Source organism: Cibotium barometz, chromosome 54 (assembly GCF_041138505.1).
Source record: "Cibotium barometz isolate CiBa-2024 chromosome 54, ASM4113850v1, whole genome shotgun sequence".
In the NCBI taxonomy this organism is placed as follows: Eukaryota; Viridiplantae; Streptophyta; class Polypodiopsida; order Cyatheales; family Cibotiaceae; genus Cibotium; species Cibotium barometz.
Window position 1 is genome coordinate 36707172 of NC_141099.1, and position 21025 is coordinate 36728196.

At 41.0% G+C, this 21025-nt stretch overlaps 1 protein-coding gene across 1 annotated transcript; it reads right to left on the bottom strand.

Annotated features, from left to right (window-relative positions):
- Nucleotides 1-16022: 16022 nt before the first annotated feature.
- LOC147608105 (uncharacterized) lies at nt 16023-20421 on the bottom strand. The gene is made up of 2 exons (XM_086790184.1): nt 19752-20421; nt 16023-16077 (listed from the first exon to the last, which is right to left on the bottom strand). The coding sequence occupies exons 1-2, from the start codon at nt 20290-20292 to the stop codon at nt 16055-16057; spliced, it is 564 nt and encodes a 187-aa protein (XP_086646310.1). The 5' UTR covers nt 20293-20421; the 3' UTR covers nt 16023-16054.
- Nucleotides 20422-21025: the final 604 nt, after the last annotated feature.

Genomic DNA, 21025 nt, shown 5'->3' on the forward strand with positions numbered 1-21025 from the left:
GGGTATAGAGGATACGAGGGTGTGAGTGTGGAGAGGGAGCTATCCATCTCGATGTGTGGGAGGGGTCCATAATGGATGTCCAGCATCAACGAGGGGGTGAGGAGGGCCCCTAGGTCTACAAGGTTGAGGAGAAGATGGGACAAGGTAGCACCTAGAGATGCTCGAGGGCAGGGTGAGGATATCATTGATCTAGGGACAGTGAGCCTAGGGTGCTTAAGGTCCAGGAGAGTGAGGCCATCTGGCTCTCCAAAGTGCAGTGAAATGAGGCAGGATAACTCCAGTCGAGGGGCGAGATGGTGGGCCCCTCGTCCACCTCCTGTGGTGGCCTCATTCATCTGAGTGTCTTCCTTCTTTGCAGTGAAATGAGGCAGGATAACTCCAGTCGAGGGGCGAGATGGTGGGCCCCTCGTCCACCTACTGTGGTGGCCTCATCCATCTGAGTGTCTTCCTTCTTTGGGTGAAAAAAATTGGTGATGGTAGAGTGAGATGGGTGCTAGGGTTGAGGATCTCTGAATAGTAACTCTCTGTCATTGGATCTCTGATAAGAAGAGTTCAAGATAATGCTAATGTGGATACTCCATAACCCGAGATAGTGGCCCAAACCCCTCTCTAAATAGGTAGTGGAATCTCCCTCCGATCTAAGGGATTTTTTTTATAAGCATTTTCTAGCAAGCGCTTTTTTGGAATCAAACGAGTAGATGCTAAAAAGATTCCCTCCCCTGTCTATCAAGAGAGGAGTGAAGAGAGTAGGAGAGAGATTCATGACATAATTATTTGAGAGAGAGAGAGAGAGAGAGAGAGAGAGAGGGAGGAAAAGAGAGAAAAACATGACAACATTACATCCTCTACATCGAGATTATTGCTTCAAAGTGAAAATAAAACCAAGTTCATTCACATACAACTTCCAAATATAGAACGGTTGTTCACCATCATATTTACTTCTATGGGCCTCGCTTGTCCTCCCGGGCGAAGGCACAAAGTAAGGGAACAACGTTCCTATCCTTCCACACTTCCTCTAGCAAGACATGCTCAAATGCATCATCAATAAAACCATGGGCTTACCATATTGCAATTAAGCCCACCACTTTGGTCTTCACTAGAGAAATATCATCATCATTACCAAAAAGTAAAAAGGATGTGAGACCTTTTCATGCTTGTGCACCATCAATGGTCTTTTGCTTGACCTCTGCATTGGTGGCCTCCCTCCTGATACCACGCGCAGCAACAACTTCAATGCTAATATTTGATGAGGCCATCACAAACAATATGAAGGAGGGTTGTAGGTGGTGTACTCTACTATAATAAGGCTCAGCTAAATGGTGATTTACAAAGTGCAATGGAGCTTATCTCTATATTTATAGTAGTGGGAGAGGTGTACTCTACTTTTGCAACAAACAAACAAAAAAAACACATTTCTTCTTCTTAAATGTCAATAATAAAGGCATTTTTCCTCAAATTTCTACACCACAACAATAAAGGCATATTTTTGAATTTTTTTAGAAAAGAGTGAGTATATATTGTTTTTTTTATACATGCAATTTCAAATACGGGTTTGTGTGCTTTATGGCCCACCTTAGTTCTCTCTTCTCTCTCTAGCTCGCGCTTCCCGTCTCATTTTGCTAAGATTTCTAACTGTTTGATGCTCGTAATGTGAATACCATTCATCAATAGATGATCATGTTCTACAATACCATACATGCTTGAAAATGAACAACCCATATCAAGAGGGAGGAGAGGGAGGGAGGGGGGAGAGAGATATTGCACAATCAAACCCTCTACAATGAGGTTGCTTCAACTGAGTTTTAAAAAGTCCCAAAATACTACAGGACGTGAAATTTCATGCATACAATGGTCTAAATTAGTAACCTATCAATGTAGAGAAGAATTATTCAGTATATGGGATGATGACGAGGAAAAATTTATGAATTCAAAAAGACGGATCATCATGTACTTAAATGGTTGCAAACGATGCCTAGTGTCCAATGGAGTTAGATTTTCCAACAATTTGGACATATAGTTGAATACATCTGTTGCAAGAATAACCCCGTTGCCGTTGCCGATGCTCTAAGTTGCAAAGGTACCATTTAGACTCTGGAGGACTCTATTGAGCTCAAAATACAAGAAAAGAATTTAGACAATATGAAAGCATGATACAAGAATTCTTTGGAATTCAAGACTCAATATAGATTGGCCTTTCACTCAAAACCGAGTCACTATACCATCCAGGATGGTCGGTTGCTTTACAAGAACCGACTATGCATACTAAGGGAAAATCAACAGGCACCTCTTTAGGATGCCTATTGACTCTCTTGTCGACGGTCATCTTCACGATATCAATAGTACATTGGAGAAGCTAAAGTGTTCATTTTATTGGCCAAAAATTAGAAGGGATGTCTATGAACATGTCCAATCATATCAAATTTTTCCAAAAAGTTAAGTTTCCTCATACAAAGCAGGCAGGGTTACTACAATGCTCATTTTATTGACCAAAAATGAGAAGGGATATCTATCAACCTATACAATCATGTCCTATTTGCCAAAAGGTAAAAGTAGGCAAGGTTGCTACAACCTTTGCCAGTTCGAGAAGGACCTTTCCAAGATAACAGCACGGAATTTGTAATACCCCTTCGAGCAGCATTTGAATCCAGGAACACACAACAACGGATGACGATTGTTGACCAGTTTAGTAAGTTTTGCATGTTCATTTTGTGCAAGCAAACGGCCGTAACAAAAGATATTGCTCGCGTTTCTTTGCCTTTGGTACCCCATATGTGGTCTACCAAGGACAACTACATCTGATAGGGATCCCAAGTTTACTTCACATTTTTGGAGAGCATCATTCAACAATTTAGGACCAAGTTAGATTTGTCCAACGTATTCCATTCACAGACATATGGCCAAACAAAAATCTATTATCAACCGGCATTTTATGTTCTCAAGTCGTATTGCCATGATCAACAGTCATAGTGGGTGTATTCTCTCCCTTTGATACGGGCTTCCTGTAGTGTCTGACTCAATAATTTCTCCATTTTTTTAAAGACATCAACTGATTTTTAACCCTTTGACGCTACTCTTAGGTTCCTTTTCTATGCCACTTTTCTCTTTTATGCCTTGCTAGTTACAATGAGGAGTTTCTTTCTCTTGGTTAACTTGAATAAGTTCTCCCTTTTCTTTCTCCAAGGATTTTGTTGCATTCCTATGAGTCTTTTAATTGTGTTGCTTGCCTCTCTATTATTGCATTCTTCACCTTTAAAAGCTTCTCACACAAAATTGTCTAACCATCTCTTGCAGGTTGTTGCTTTATATAGGGTTTTGTAGGTGGTCTAAGTAGGCACCCAAGCGGCCCCTTATATGCACAACTTGATTCTCAAAGCACATGACATGTTCAGCAAAACCTGGTTCTTTTACTTGGAATGAACTTTCGTACTTGGTAAGTCAGGTAGATACCCCTGTTATTTGATATTATTCCCTACTTCACAGCATAATTCTTTTTGTAACCAAGAAACAGAATGTAAGAGTAAAATTCAAGCTGACAACTTTGCAGCAAACAAATTCTAGCAATAACCTGTCTGCTGAAAGATGTGCATTGTAATGTATTCTTAACCAGCAAAAGCCAGGAGGATGTACCAAACAAAAAAACTTGTCCAAAATACATGAGAATTACCATCAGAAACTCAAGGCCGATAGCTAATCAGTGAAACCCTTTTTGTGCACTTGATGAGAGTAAAACTCTATCTGATGCATGACATGACATGTTCATGTGAAGGTCGTGAAATTGAGTTCACTGCATACCCTTGGAACAAGAAGATCCATGGCTGCTACCGTCTTTCCCCATCATCATTTTGCCTCATATAGAATGCCTTTATGTCCTGGACATGTGGGAAAATGTAGCACTAAACTTAAATGTGGCACAGTAATTGACTGAGAATTTAACAGCTAACCTTTCAAGAGAAAATAGAAAAGCTCAAAACACCCATCTCCCTTGCCTGTACTCCATGGGCAGGGGATCCCCCCTTTCCAGCCCCTTCCCCAAAGGGCAGTGGATATGTCTGTAATGACCCTTGTTGCATACAGACACATGGCAAAGAAGTGCTAACCTTTGGGTAGTCGGTCACAATCACAGGCGTCCCTTTGAACACCTTCTCAGTTATGTACCGTTCATGCTCGCTCTGCAAGTCACAACCCTATTTCACCTACACACAACTATAAGCAGTTATGAGAAACATATATACCAGGCATGAATGCCTGCCCTTCTACCTTCCTTATTAACTACATGGATTGCCATACCAGATACTCAAATTGCAAATCTGCTTTTAACAAAAGTCAAATTGTATGAATCTACTCAACCTGTTTACGCAGGATGTTAGTTGATAACAACCACCTTACCAACGGGAGCAACATTTGACTGCACCTGGAACCCTCAACCATATTACCATAACGTTATGGTGGACAGCCCTGCTTAGCTCCAATGGTGATTCAAATCTCCCCACTCAACTGCTCATAGAGAGTCATTGCCACCTGGATCAACTCTACGAAGACAAGGTCCTGAAGCTGATCAAAGGGTGCACCGCCCCCCTCGAACCGTGACGAATGGTGCATCTGTGGGTGCCTACTCTCACTCCTCTGCCACTAACTGGATGCCCACGACGAGTGCGAGTAAGTCGTCAATCAACCACCTCGAGCTCTCTATAGATCTCTGCGATCCTCTCCTCCTCATCTTGTTCTTTATGGACACTCTCAAGAGTGTCCCCTGTGCATCCACATTCACCTACAATTTACAAATTACATAATTGCATTAATGATTATACACATATTAGTAAATACAATGCAAATTGCATTAATACTTTCCTTGCCCTCAACATGCGCAAGTTAGCACGGTAATATACTAGCCGCTCTAACTGTCGCGTGCTCAAGCGATTGCGTATCTTCGTGTGTATAAGTGAGTAGGAACTCCACTTCCTTACATGCACCCGAAGAGCAATCCTGCACTAAGAGCCTCAAAGCCACCTTTTGGAGGCAGCTATGCACATACCCAAATGTGTCCCACCAAAAGAGAGGCTTCACCATTGATTCCCTCTTCCAAACAAGTGGGAGATGCAAATGCGACTCCCCCTCTTTGGTCATTGTAGCTAATGAGTTCCTCCAAGAACTTCTCATGATGCTCCTCTAGCAATGCTTTCGACAAGAAAGCATCGCGGTCGTGAAGCAACTCCACGTCGCTGAAGAGGGCCAGCAATTTGTAGGTCGAATGCAATAAGGTGACTAGAGCATGGATAGGTCTCACATCCACTTCCACCTCTTCTCCACTATGGCCAAAATATCTTCGTGCTTCTCCTTGTCTCGATGGAAGGAGAAGCGTCTCTCATGAAGTGAACGAGGAGGCCCAAGGTGGCCCCCTCCATGTCCGTCATGCACAAAACCGTATAGAAGGGCGTGACCACAATAATGATAGTGCGCACGGCTTACCAAAACTCCTCCTTTAGGCAAAGCCATTGCATGGCTTTGGCCTCCTCCGATTCTCACTCATCCCATTCGCTCCACGTTGTTGAGACCACCATTTGGCGAAAGGGAGACTTGACAATCGTAGAGCCGCTCCAATGAAAGGCACATGTAGGCAAAGCATGTGGACGACGGTGTGTTCTTCAACTCTAACTTGTTATGCTCACGGAACATAGCAAGCACCTTCACCTTTGTTGTGAAGAAGATGACAATGGATGAAGCGTCCGCCACCATCACTTCCTTCATCCACATTAACTTGCGCATGTCCTCCATGAGCAAGTCAATGCAATAGGAGGAATAGTCCTCCTCAATCAAGCGCCCCGTCCGACGGCAATTTGATGTATTGTTGGTGACGACTTGCACCACATTCTCTGGGCCGACCTACATACCATGGTCCATAACATACATCGTTACATGGATGGAATTATGGATGCAACAGAAGTATCAGCTCGGGCGAGGATGACTCCCCATGGAGGTGTGAGATCTATATTAGGAAGGGCTCGAGCTGGTGGCTGTGTGGTGGGATCCAGCCTCTCATCACCCTCACCGTGTCTCTGGAAGAAACTCATAATGGGCTGCTGCCAAGGTCAGTGGGGTCCTCGTGGGCAAAGCTCTCTGAGAGAAGGGACTCTCTGTGTCTGCGAAGCTCAAGCAGAAAGAGCCCAAAGTATCGTTGGTCAAAGTAATCAATGATCCGAGTCAGTGCACCGAATCCCTCTCTAAAGAGGTAATGGAATCTCCCTCATATTTCATAATAAACCAGACAATGGCAGATATGGTGCTCCTCAGTCTCGACTTTAGTAAGGCAGAGTTTGCAAATCTGTCTCTCCCTAGGTATGCCCTTTGCTCTACCAGTCTCCACTCTGAGGAGGCGATGGGAAGAGACACGTATCTGGCCAATCGCTATCCTCATAGCATGTGACATGTAGCATGTGACATGTGAACATAGAGGTAGCGTGCTCTCTGTATAAACCCATATGTGTGAGCCTCAAGAAGTGATCTCTATAGAACTGCATCTTCATAGTAGGTAACTCTGAAGGAGCAATCCATGTAGCATGAATGTGCAAACTGAGGATATATGTTGATCACTTGGTTCGTCTCCTCGTGTGTGATGGAATGTTCGTGCATCGAGACTATACTCCAGTGGTGGGAGGAGCTCCATTGAAGCTCATGTGCAAACAACCATGTAGTGACCCTCGAGAACTAAGCTTTGCTCTCCCCCTGAGCTGCCAACCGCCTAGATGACTCCCATCATGCGAATCTCGGTAGCCTGAGCTGATCCATGTCCCTAATACGGTGAATGTAAGCAATCGTCTGAAAAAGGGCATCAATCACCATGGGGGCTGCAGCAAACTCTGCCTAAATAATGGCATGTGGAGCAGATGGTTTGCAAGGGATCATACGCGAGAACATCATCACCTGGGGCCTCTCTAGTCTCTGCTAGTCATCTGCTGGTGCTCCATACATCATGGCTGGTGTGACTAGGGTGTCAAAACACCAACCCTTCGTCCTTGGCTCCTGGAAGTGAGCCTGGAAGCACTGTCTCTCTAGCATGGCTAAAGCTGCGTACCCCCATGTTTGTCTAGCCTCTGCTGCTGGACACATGGTGAAGATTGGGCTAGTGAAAATGACCCCTAGGTAAGTGTAGGAAGAGACAGTGTCCACTAGATCACCCATGTATGTGAAACTCTCTCTCTAACACTTGCAGGATGTGAGGTATTAAAGATCATGACCTTGGTTTTCCCAAGATTAATTGAGAGGCCTCATTGTAAACAAAACTGTTGTAATGCATCTAAGTGTCTCTGGAGTCCCTCCGCGAAGTCCAAAAGAAGGACAATATCATCAGCATAGAGGAGGATGTGAATCATAATGTCTGCCTCGGCAGGGGGATACCAGTCCCACCTATCTGTGCAATAAAATCCATGATCTCATCTATGTAAATGCCAAATAGAGTAGGGCATAGTGGACAGCCCGAGGGTGCAGTAGATCTCCTCTAACAGACCTCCTGGAGCCCGGACCTGTCCAATGACAAACTCATAAAGAGAAATGATGCCCCAAATCATATCTGCTCGTACCTCTAGAGTCTAGAGGCACTGAAGAAGGTGGTCTCGAGGCACCGTACCATGTCAAAGGCTTTTCGGAAGTCCACAAAGTAGCAGTAAAACCGATTGTGTCGTGCCTTAGCCTCCTCAATGATGGCCCGGAGAGTGAAGATGTGGTCAAGGGTGGAGAAAGTTACTCGGAGAAAATATACAAATTCGCATCTAATGGGCTTTTAGAGAGACCAATAGTCACAAAGAAAGCATCTATCTGTTGGTACCATGTCCAAGGAGCTTGTTTCAGTCCGTACAATGCCTTACAGAGTCTGCACAATGTTTTCTAAATCGGGTATCTCAAACCTGGTGGCTGCACCACATAAACCTCCTCCTTGAGATGGCCATTCAAAAATGTTGACTTCATATCCATTTGCAATATCGGCCACTTGCCCATGCGCGGCCAAGGCTAGTACTATATAAATAGTGGTCAATCTAGCTATGGCGAAAAATGACTTGTAGTTGGCCTTCCAAACCCACTTGATACCAGTAACTTTCCATTTTACAAGATGATCGCCGACAGAGCTTTCCCATCCAAGAGCTGCTTCACCCATTTAGAATATGGCCCCTTCTATGATTTTGCTAGCTTTTCCTCTTCTCATCTGATTGAATCCACCACTTGTGGAGTTGGTACTGCCCCTAGTGTCTGTGCTGGGCTACTTCTCCATTGAAGGATAGAGTGGATGGAGCCTTCTCCTCCACTTCACGAGGTTGTTCCTTTAATACCACATCACAACTCACAATAATCTTCTTTGTCTCAAGGTCGTACAGTCTCGGTAAACCTTTGACTCCACACTGTACCCCAAGAAGATATACTTCTTTCTCTTGGAATCCCACTTGGTACTGGACATAGTTGCATTCTTTACCCGTACTCATTCGATATGTACCTTCAGTACTTTTCGTACCACTCCATACATACCGTACCTCATACGGATAAGGCCTTCGTACCAAATATGAGACTCAATATACAACACTTATTTGGCCCGTTTTTTAATTATTTTGGTTAGTGGGTCATTGCTCAGTAGTTAATAGATTAGTTTTCATTTTAGTATTACCATTGTCTTTCATGCTATTTTTGTATGGATGCTAGATATTTCTTATTTTACACACACACACACACACACACACACATATAGTAAAAAATGTGAACGTACTTAAAGTACTTATCTTGATGCGTACTTTACGTACTCATACCGTACACATATCATACTGCACCGTACCTAAAGTACTCAACCACTATGGTACTAGATGAGTCTAGAACATGCAAAACATAGTCACAACCAAATGTCTTAAAATATGCAAGTAAAGATTTCTTACCAAAATAAGCTTCTTGAGGTGTCATACCCCTCACTATCTTTGTGTAGCTCCTATTACCTATGCATTGTACTTTAATTGCCTCAGTCAAAAAAGAATTTTCCTTTGAACACACTCGGCGCCATCTCCACAATTATGTGATTCTTGCACTTTGCAACACCATTTTGTTGCGGAGTATGAGCAACTATCAAATCTCTCTTCATCCCATGATCCTTGCAATAGGCATTCTGTTCACTTGATGTGAATTCTCCTCCTTGATCTATTCGAAACTCTCCAGCCGCTTTCCTGTCTCATTCTCTACCAAGCTATGCAATATTTTGAATTTTCCAAAAGCTTCAACCTCATCCCAAAGAAAATACACCCACATCTTCCTATTGGAGTTATTGATCCACCACAACAAAAAGTACAAAGAACAACCCAATGCATTGGTTGACATTTTACCACCACAAAGATCTACATGGGCAAACTCTAGAGAAAACTTTGTATGATTCTTGCTTTCTTGTGGAAATGTCCCCGCCAATGCCGCTTGCCCATCATACAAGCTTCATATACATCAGAAAATGCTCGTAGATGTATGCAATCCGAGTCCTTTGCATCTCGTTTAAGCCTACAAAGCTTAGGTGCCCACAACTACGACAATTATGTTGGACCGTCAAGTCACGATCAACTATAGACATAACTGACAACAATTCATAGTATCACCATTGCTAGAAACAAAAGAAATGGTGCCTAATCTCATGGTTGGGCATTTGGTATAGTTCTCGACCACCACTAGGATGGACTTCCCTACAGGCTTGAGAGAGCTATACCAACCCTCATGAATGGTCATTTGTCTCGGGATGCTCCACTGTCGATGATTCATGAACCATGGGGTGTTGAATATTTTGGCTTTGCAGAGGTTTCTTTGATTGCCACAAATAGCTCCGACTCCGCTTCAACACTGTTCCCCATACTTCTTCAAAAGCTTCAACACTGTTCCCCATACTTCTTCAAAAGCTTCAAAGTGCCATTCTTCTCATCTCCTTCCTTTAGTGTGATCACATGACCAAGCTTGTCTCAATAGAAACACTTTGCCTCTTCTTCTTCTCGAAAGCATTGGAGTTACCAAAGCTCTTACCCTTGCCTTTCAAGTTTCTTTGCATTTGTAGAGAAGGCAACATCATTACCATCTCTGGATTTAAAACACATCTCCTCCTCCACCAACATTGCCCACGAACTTCTCAAATGTAAGAGGTGGATCTCGCGCAGGTGCATGTTCAGTGAGGTCACCAAACTGTCATTCTTTGGGGGAAAAACTCTAATGCACCTACGTGCCAATTCTTTATTGATCTTGGTGATTGCCATCTGATCTTTTAGATTATTTATCCGCAACATGAACTCCTCTGTTGTTTTGCCGACGGTGGGAATCACCAAGATCAATGAAGAATTGGCGGCGGTGATCCCCACTGCCCCCATTTGATCTTTCACATTCTTTATCCGCAATATGAACTGATATGTTGCTTCTCCTTCAGAATTTTTTTTGCTCTGCTGTTGCCTGTAAGCTAATTCTCAAGGTTTTGTATCCTTGTCTGATTCCTCATCTCATAACTAGCCCTCAAGAACTTGACATGCTTTAAAAGTCATGGTAGTATGATGAATCAAAGTCATCACCAAATCAATGATGCTAGTCATGATGGCACATAATGTATCTCCATTCCTTTGCCTCCACACCAAAGCGAGAGTAAAATCTAGTGGTGTTGTCTGTAGTGGATTTGCTAGATCCAGAGTAGCACCCGGATTTGCATGAACCCTGTTGCGGCCGTCTCCCACAACTCATACAAATTAAAATCTAGTGGTGTTGTCTGTAGTGGATTTGCTAGATCCAGACTAGCACCCGAATTTGCATGAACCCTGTTGCGACCGTCTCCCACAACTCATACAAATTAAAATAGACGTAACCTTGAACTCCATAGACATCTCCTAACCATCTGGCCACATTCAATGTCTAAACTGGGAACTACTAGGCGCCCGAGTGCTCACCACAATAGCTACTCCTTATATAGGGGGCCTTACAAAATATAGCACATTCGTCACACCGACCATAGCAATACAAGGGTGGAGCATTGAGCAAATGATTTTCCAACAACTCTACTCCATAGGTCCACGGTCATAGTCGATGCCACCGAGCTACTAGTAATCGCCCCAGAGTTTTCCCACCTCCCATGGCCATTCCAGACTCATCTTCAGACCCTCAATGTCACGACAGTATCCAAGCATAAATTCTACGTAGTCCATGTGGACTACCACGGGATAGCATGTAGCCTATTTAGCACTATGCAAAATCTAATCTAAGCCGTCTCCAAACCATTTGATCTCCTAGGCCATCATCTTGTGTGCATACAGGGATCCGGAGCACTTGGCTGCTCAAACATGGCTACTACTCATAATGGGGTCCTACAAACATAAGTTAGCTCGTGCCTAGACATTGAAATTTGATGATGGAGCATTGTTGTTCAACATGAAAGTGTAAGGGAATAATAACAATTTGAACTTTGCTTTTCCTTTCAAGGCAAGAAAGTACTGCCACAAGGATTATTTTTTTTGTTTATGCATTTTGAGTCAAATGACAGCAAAGACTCTGCATTCCCATGACACATGTTCAATTAGAATTATATACCTAGATGAATCCAATAACATGCCCAAATTCACCTTATAAGAAAGTGCAATTTATAACCTCATGGTAGTCATCCACAAGACAATAAACCATCAACTCCATCATGCATGGGTGGACTAGATATTACAACATCCCCACACACACCCCACACACACAACATATGGTCAATTAGAATTATGACATTTGATGTTTTTCACTCCAAACAACTCTTGGAATAAAACTAACAGCCCACAACCATTTGAAGACCTCTTTTAGCTCACAAAAATCTATCGTTTCAAAGAGCATTATTCACACACATGAGAACGCACGCATGCATGTGCATTGTCTTTATGCAAGTAAAATAGTCACATGACAACAAAGTCTATGTTCAATGAGAATCCTAGAATTTGAGGTGTCACTCCAAATGCTTTCTCTTGGAATAAAACTAACAACCCACAACCATTTAGAGACATGTTCTAGCTCATGAAAATTTATATTACAATTAGCATTATGCACACATGTAAACACGCACATAGACATATGCAATTCTCTCACAAAAGGGCAAATAAAGGGAGTGTTGATGGCAGAGACAGTAAGACAGAGCATCATTCCTGTCAAAAAATGTGAAAAAGCACGTACATGCAAGCGAGCAACAATTCCCTTTTCAACCCACGTGTCAAAAAATGCATGTCTTCTTTGCATTCATCCAGTACATGCTGTACCTGTACAAAACCAAAACCATTATTTCACTTGTTTGTATAAGAGAGATATAGCTGTTATTAGCAAGTAATTATCCATCTTAACCACACATACTTTTTTAAGAGTCTTTTTTGAGGGGGGTAAACTTTAATAGGGAAAAGTAAGAAAACCACGTATAATTTTCTTGACACTCTTCAAAAAAGGGAAAAGAAAAGGTATTTGTGCATAAAACAGATTATAGTCCCCAGAAGCATACGTGAAGCTTAAGCCTTCAGAAATCCTCCAAGATGCCACTTTTTCATGAAGTTCAATTCATAACAAGTGTTTTGGGGGTGGCATTGCCCCCATTTGATGTATTGTACATGCCACTCTATCAAACCACAGATGGTTACACCCCTACCAAAAGGTTTCCACACGTTTAATAGAAGTTTAAAAAATGTTTCATACCTTTACAAAGCATTTCATACATGGGGAGCCGGGGGAGCTGGGGGTTTAAAAGCCCAAAAAAATCCCAGAAGGAAAGCTCTGTACATGTATGGAACATGTAAAATTTGCCAATTTTTTGCAATTTTCTAAGATCTTTTTTTTAAAGGCGACTAGTAAGGGTGGCAAGTGCACAAAACAAGCTGCAGTGTAGTTTTTTTTTGCTTTTTGTACAAGCAAATAGAAAACCTAGCATTATTTTTAAATAGAAAATTGCAACTGAGATAAAAGGTAAGAAACATAGGTTTTGTACATTTCAAGGGGGGGTATGAAATGTGTTCCATCCCAACTATGGTCTGAGGCATGTCATGCATCTCAAAGAGAGATAGCAGGTCCCATTGCAGTTATCTCCACAATCAGCTACACAACCTCGAGATGAAGGTAGAAGAGAGTCTTTCAGAACATATGATATGATTCAAAGGGCTGAAAGACAACTTGATAAATATTAGTAATGGGTCAAAGTTGATGACATCAATACTTGAGTGCATCGAATCTAGATTTTGAATCTATTACAAGATAAAGGAAGAGTGCCCACCCCTTTACGTGGAGAAAGGAGAGGGAGAATTTTTGAAAAGGAGAAAGGAGAAGAGAAGACAAGTGTTTGAGGGTTTCTTTCCCACGCGCCTAGATGAATTGGGGCTCACAATTAGTTGTCACCATCAAACCATTTGCTCATTGAATGAGTTTCTTATGTGTGTATATATATATATATATAATACATTAGAAAGCAAATTGCCCACCCCTCCCACACACACATATCTTCTAATATTATATTATGTGCATGTGTAAGAGAGAGAATATACATACACACACACATATATATTATGTATGTATGTGTATCTATAGGTATGTAAGCATGTATATTAAATAGATTTATATGTATGTCCACGCACACACATATATGTTCATGCACACACACACACAACACAAAGACACAAGCACATGATACATACACACATGCATACAAACACACATACACACACTCACACGCATGGACACACGTGCAACATATAGAGATATGCACACTTGCACACATACTCAAGCTTGTACATACACACACACACACATATATATTATGTGCATGTGTAAGAGAGAGAATATACAAGGCAAATCCTAAAGATCAACCCTACAAGAAACCCCAACAGAATTTTCCCTACTACAACAGAGGGCGACAAAGAAACTCTTTTGTCCCCCACTTGTATGCTGCTTCTTCCAGAGAAGGCCCTCTGTGTTTTGAGTACAATGAGCCGGGACACTTTAGGGCCAACTGTCCCAAGATGGCAACATCATTTCCCCAAGGTGGCAGAGGAAATCAAGGCCGTGGAACCCCTATCCACCAAGGTGTAAGAGGCGGTGGCCGTGGCAGAGGCTGTGGAGGAGCAGTTGCTAGGACCGCCTGTATTATAAGTGAAGAACCGACCTTGGAAATGGTTGAAGAAGAGTGTGCCACCATCCATGCGGCAGTAGAATACCAAGTTTTGAATAAACAATTTGGTGTAATCCAAACCCCAACCACTCATCACAGTAAGCCATTCCAGCTTTTGATTGATTGTGGCAGTACCCATTCATTTCTTTCTCCTAGGTGTTTGCAAAAATTAAACTTAGGTCAAAAAACAGCTAGAAGAATGACTGTAGAGTTAGCCAGTGGGAAAGAAGTAGTATCTCACCACTCTATAGGAAACCTTGATTTTGAGCTGGGTAATGAGCGAACTCATGCCACTTTAGAGTCTTGCCATTAGGAATTTATGATGGAATCCTTGGGATGGATTGGTTAATTGCAAACAAAGCTAGCATTCATTGTAACTAGGGGAGTATCACTTTTGAAAATGAGCATGGCCAAGTAATATCTGGAAAACCTAAATCTAGGGTAGTCAAGGAAAAACATCTTCTCAAGGGTCAGTAAGTTTTCTTAGTTAAGCTCAACAAAGCCATTGAACCTAGTAAGGAGAATTCTCTGACATCTTCCCTGACGAGCTTACAGGGCTACCGCCTCCTCGAGAAGTTGATGATGAAATCGAGGTGATCCCTGGAGCTCAACCCGTCTCAAAAACGCCCTATAAAATGTCCCTTCCTGAAGCCATTGAACTTAAAGAGAAACTTTCCCAACTCATTGAGCAAGGATTCGTATGTCCCAGTAGCTCTCCTTGGGGGGCACCTGTTCTTTTCCAAAAAAAGAAGGACGGAACTCTCTGCCTCTGCATAGATTATCGAGGACTAAATCAAGTCACTGTCAAGAATAAGTGTCCTATCCCTCGCATCAACGAACTTCTTGATAGGCTTCATGGGGCCAAAGTCTTCTCAAAAATCGATTTGAGGTTTGGTTACTATCAGATCAAAGTCCACGAAGTAGATATATGCAAGACAGCTTTCAATACCCGTTATGGTCACTATGAGTTTACTGTAATGTCATTCGGGTTAACCAATGCTCTTGCAACCTTCAATCGCCTAATGCAAGATATATTCCGTCCTTACTTGGATGAATTTGTGCTTGTTTTTTTTATGACATCTTAATCTACTCCAAATCAATGGAAGAGCATGAGGAGCATGTGCGTAGAGTTCTGCAATTGTTGTGCAGACACAAACTCTATGCCAAGAAGAGCAAATGTACCTTCTTTACTCATCAAATTGAGTATCTTGGGTTCATCGTCTCCAAAGATGGCATTTCAGAAGACCCCGCCAAGGTCAAAGATATTCTGGAATGGCCACCCCCTAAATCAGTTCGTGAAGTTCGTGGGTTTTTGGGAATCACGAGATGGTATAGGATTTTTATCAAAGATTATGCCTTAGTAGCTGCACCTATGATGGGTCTTCTTAAGAAGGATTGCAAAATAGTGTGGCTGCCAATCCATCAAAACAGTTTTGCAACCGGAATCTTATTCTAGGAATTGATTGTGGAAAGATAGAGAATTAATTCAATCATAAAAACCATTGCTTGTAAGCTTCAACTAAATCAAAAAACAATTGAAAGATTAAACACTTAAACAAAAATACTTAGCTCCAAAAAGACCATATTGGGTGCAATCTTCCCCCCTCTTGTGCGTGGCCTCTCCCCACACAAGAGTATTTCTTTATTAGCTTTCCTTTTCACCAAAATTAGGCCATAGCCCCCAAAATACAAGATGTGCTTTTTAGAGAGCACGGCACTCTTCTTTAACAAAAATAGAGTGTCAAATTGGGACTAGGGTAAAGCCATAAGCTTTAATAAATTCCACAAAAAATAAATGTATCTTTCCTAAAGTTCAAAATGGAAAAATCATTTAATAAGGTTACAAGCTACTATGCTTGTCAAAAATGAAATGTGATGATCCAAGACATTTCTTCCAAAGTAAACTCTTCAATTCCCATAGTCTTCATCACCTGAAAATATAAGCCCAATTAATTATTAAATTAATCCCACAAATATTAAACAGGCACAAATCATCACCAACTCATGACTACCAGGCGTAAGTACCCCAGGAATCACCCTGCCATACAAACCTAACTGAAATAATCATAGGTGGCCTCAAACATACGTCATATACCGCACGTATTAATATTTATAGTGGTGTCACCCACGATATTAACCTAGCCGGCATGACCCAAGAGTAATCTAGGCGTCCCCAAATTACTCAAGAGGGGATAAATAATATTTTTATAGAGGACTTAAAATATATTCTCATGACATCCCTCTTGCTTGAGTTTGCAATTGTCCTCAATTGCGGATTTGCTGGGTTTGAAAAGAATGAAGAATTTCAGGGTAAACTCGGAAAAATTTCTCAGGCATCCATTTAGCATCTTCTTGTGGATGATTCTTAAAAGTCAAAAGATACTTGAAGTATTGATTACCTATTCTTGTTGTTGTTATCTCTTGGTCAATGATTGCATCAGGAACTAAGACTTCTTCCTCTCCTTCAATAAGAGGTGGTTCCTCATATGTTGGGTGAGTAGGAAGTGTTCCTCGAAAAGGTTTCAAGAGATGGATATGAAAAGAATTGTGGATATTCCAATTAGATGGAAGCTCTAGTCTATAGGCCACATCATTAATCTTTTGAAGGATTTTAAATGGCCCATAATATCTAGGCGCTAGCTTCACTGCAGGGAATTTATCCACACTCTTTAATCGACGCTTTTCAATTCTCAAGAGTACATAATCACCTTCTTGAAATGAAAAATCTTTGCGCTTCCTATTTGCTTGAGATGTATACTTCTCTTGAGCTCTTTGAATACAATCACGCACTTCAGATAGAATGCGATCAAAGTCTCTAACATATTGGTCGGCTGCTTCAATCTTATGAGAGAGTCTAGTAGCCGGAATAGGCAATGCTCTTCCATAGATGATCTCAAATGGTGCTCGACCAGTAGCAGTATGAGGAGTATTATTATAAGCAAATTGGAGTAGGTGTATGTACTTATCCCATGCACTAGGTTGCTGGGAAACATAGGCTCTAAGCATATCTAAGATAGTGCTATTTGTAACTTCGGTTTGTCCATTCGATTCCGGATGGAATGCCGTGGAAAAATCTAACTTAGTGCCTAAGTTTGAGAAAAGAGCAACCCAAAAGTGACTACAAAATTTAGAATCTCTATCAGAAACTATCACTTTGGGTAGACCATGATGAACAAAAATTTGCTTAACAAATATGTTCGCGGCTTGCTGAGAAGTTAGTGTCTTTTTACATGGAATGAAATAGGCTTGCTTACTAAATCTGTCCACTATTGTCCAAATCATGTCATGGTGACTGGAAGTAGTAGGGAAGCTAGTAATGAAATCCATAGACACTTGTTCCCATGGTCTATCAGGAATAGATAGAGGCATAAGCAATCCTAAAGCTTTGCCTTTGTAGCTTTTGATTGTTTGGCAAATGTTACATTCAGCTACAAACTTAGCTACATCATTCTTCAAATGGGGCCAATAAAATTCTCGAGAAACTACTTGAAGTGTTGCGGAAACTCCTCTATGTCCCACAAATGGTGGTTGGTGCATCTCTTCCAAGACAAGCTGTCTGTAAGGTTGAGTAACACACAATCTCTTCTCAAAGAAAAGATAGCCATCATTATGAGAATAACTTCCTTGAGGTGTCCAATTGTTTTCACGCAATTTGATCCATATTTGAGAAAAATCTGGATCAACTTCATAAGTTTCTTTCATGAGAACGAATGGTTCACTTTCAATTATAGAAATGTTGTTGATATTTGGTCTTCGACTCAATGCATCGGCAACAACATTTTCTTTTCCAGGTTGATATTGAATCATAGGTTGGAAACTTTGAATGAAAGCTGCCCATTTGATATGTCTATCTGAAATAAGAGGTTGTGTAAGCAAATGCCTAATGCTTTGTTGGTCTGTCTTGATAAGAAATTCAGAGCCCATTAGGTAATGCTTCCAGATTTTCAAAGCATGCACTACTGCTGCTAATTCCTTGTCATAAGTGCTATAATTTTGCTCTGCAGGCTTAAGCTTTCTACTTTGATATGCAATAGGATGGTTGTCTTGCATAAGAACAGCTCCAAATCCTTTGCCACTAGCATCAGTCACTACTATAAAGAATGGTCTTTGAAAATCAGGTAGTATAAGAACTGGTGCTTGTGTTAAAGCATTCTTAAGTGTTGCAAAAGATTTATCTTGCTTTTCAGTCCAATTGAAATTTGTAGCTTTCTTAAGGAGTTCAGTCAAAGGATTGGCAATACAAGCAAAATTCTTGACGAACTTCCTATAATAACTACATAAGCCAAGAAAAGATCTAAGATCATGTATGTTTCTAGGCGTAGGCCAAGAAGCAATACACTCAATTTTCTTAGGATCTACACGAATCCCTTCGACCGATACTATATGTCCTAAGTATTCAATCTCCTCTTGAAAGAAAGAACTCTTTTCAGGATTGACATACAATTCATTTTCTCTCAAAAGATTGAACACTTGTTCCAAGTGTTGTTCATGTTCTTGTCGATCCTTGCTGAAAACAAGAATGTCATCAAAGAACACTATAACAAAACTTTGAAACTTAAGGAATATACGATTCATCATACGGCTGAAAGTAGCTGGAGCATTGGTCAAACCAAATGGCATAACCAAAAACTCATAATGACCAGTTTGGGTTCTAAAAGCTGTCTTGAATATGTCAGATTGAGTCATACGGACTTGATGATACCCAAACTTTAGGTCAATCTTGCTAAAGACCTTTGATCCTCTAAGCTTATCAAGAAGATCATCTACCCTAGGAATAGGATATCTGTTCTTGACAGTAATCTTATTCAATGCACGATAGTCTACACACATTCGGTAAGTTCCGTTCTTCTTCTTAACAAGAAGTACTGGAGCTCCAAAAGGTGAACTACTAGGTCGAATAAGGCCTCTCTCTAGCAAGTCTTCTATTTGGCTTTGGATTTCTCTTTGCTCTAAATTGTTAACTCTATAGGGAGCTTTACAAGGCGGGGAATTTCCAGGCAATAAGTCAATACTATGATCCTCTGGCCTAGACTTAGGTAATCCTGGAGGCAGATCTTCCATGAAATAGTCACTAAATTTGGAGATAAAAGAATCAAACTTTGGTCTTTTGGATGTGTCCAACTCAGCATCAAGCTGGTTAACCCATACCATATAAGTCTTATCTCTTTTTCTTAGAGCTTTGCTTGAGTGTGACTCAACAAAGGACTCATTTCTCCTTTGACTTGACACTGGAGGATAATATTTTCATTGCCCTTCTTTAGAGAAATACTATGAGTGTCATAGTCTATAATAGGATTGTATTTGTGTCTCCAAGGCATACCCAAAATTATATCTACCCCTTGTAAAGGTGCAACTAAGAAATCCCTCTTTTCTGTTAAAGGTTTGATGCATAAATCCAAATCTTTCACTACTTGCATGCAATTGTACTTTGTTCCAGTAAATGCTGCTTTGACTTTATAGTGCGTAGGTGAAGAATGAAGATTTAATGCTCTAAGTACCTTTTCAGAAATGAAATCATGTGTACTACCATCATCATGCAAAATAAGAACTTCATGTCCATTTATCGTTCCTTTTATTTTAAGCAAAGAATGAACATGAGGTTTACCTTCTTGTTCTGAGTAATCTGGATCGGAATTACCCTCTTGCTCGAATGATTCTTCTTCATTGTCGTCTTCTTCAATCATGTTGACTCGAGCTGCTGCTGCTGGGGTTGAATTCTTGGTACGCTCCGGACAATTCGGTGCTATGTGACCTTCTTTGTGGCACTTGAAACATTTGATAGGAGATGTCTTCGGTTTGCCACCATTGACTTTCTTATTGGTACTCATGTTGCCTTTAGCCTCGTCCTTGCCTTTGTCATAACCTGGTTTATACATCTTCTTTGAAGCATAAAAAGATTTAGTAAATGGTTTAGAAGAAGTTCCCTCATGTGCTTTAATCTCTTTAGGAAAACCATTTTTACGTTCTGAATTAGTTGCCAAGGATATTGCAGAAGATAGTGAATGAGGTCGAAACATATTCACATCGGCCCTAATGGTAGATCTAAGGCCCGATATGAACTTCCTTTTTTGATCCTTCTCACTAACTCTATCCACAACCTGCACCTGTAATAAAGTATTCCAAAACTTTTCTACATACTGTGACATAGTTTCCTTTTCCAATTGATGCAAAGTGTCCCATTGGTGCCTAACTTTGGACTTGAATTGTGAGGGTAAAAAGTGCTTTTTGACCAGCCGTTGAAATCTTTTCCAAGAATCTGGCTTGTCACGACCTTGCTTAACTACACTCTACCATAAAGCTGCACTGTCTACCATATGATTGACTGCACATTTAATCTTATCTTTCTCTGAAAATTTTTCTCCAGAAAAATAGTCATCTAGTTGACTAAGCCAAGCTAAAATGACCCTAGCATCCTTCTTTCCATCATAATTTTGAAATGTGAAAGCTTTCCGACTAATCTTGGATTCTTTTTGTGACCTTTGTGCTTGCAATGTAGCATTTACAGCCCTTTGAATAGTGTCATCTTCGTCATCAAAAGATAGCGAAGAGTCACGCTTGCGTTTACGATTTGAGAGCTGTCTCTCCAATTCAATACGCTTCTCTCTTTCTTCTACAATTTGATGTTGTAAAGAAAGGAGTTGATCTTGAATTGATGGCGAGATAGGCAAATCGGCCATAGTGCTTGTGCAAATGATGTAGATAAATAAAATTTTACTTTATTTGATGTAAATAAATAAAGCAAAAATGAGTACTTATCTTATTTTTCTCCCGCAATTCGATCTTGGTTGAAGCTGAACAAGACGTTGTTCAATGGCTGAATTGAATTCTCGTCGCCTCAAACAAATCCCGAACGATTCCGCGTGATTCGAGAGTCTTGGG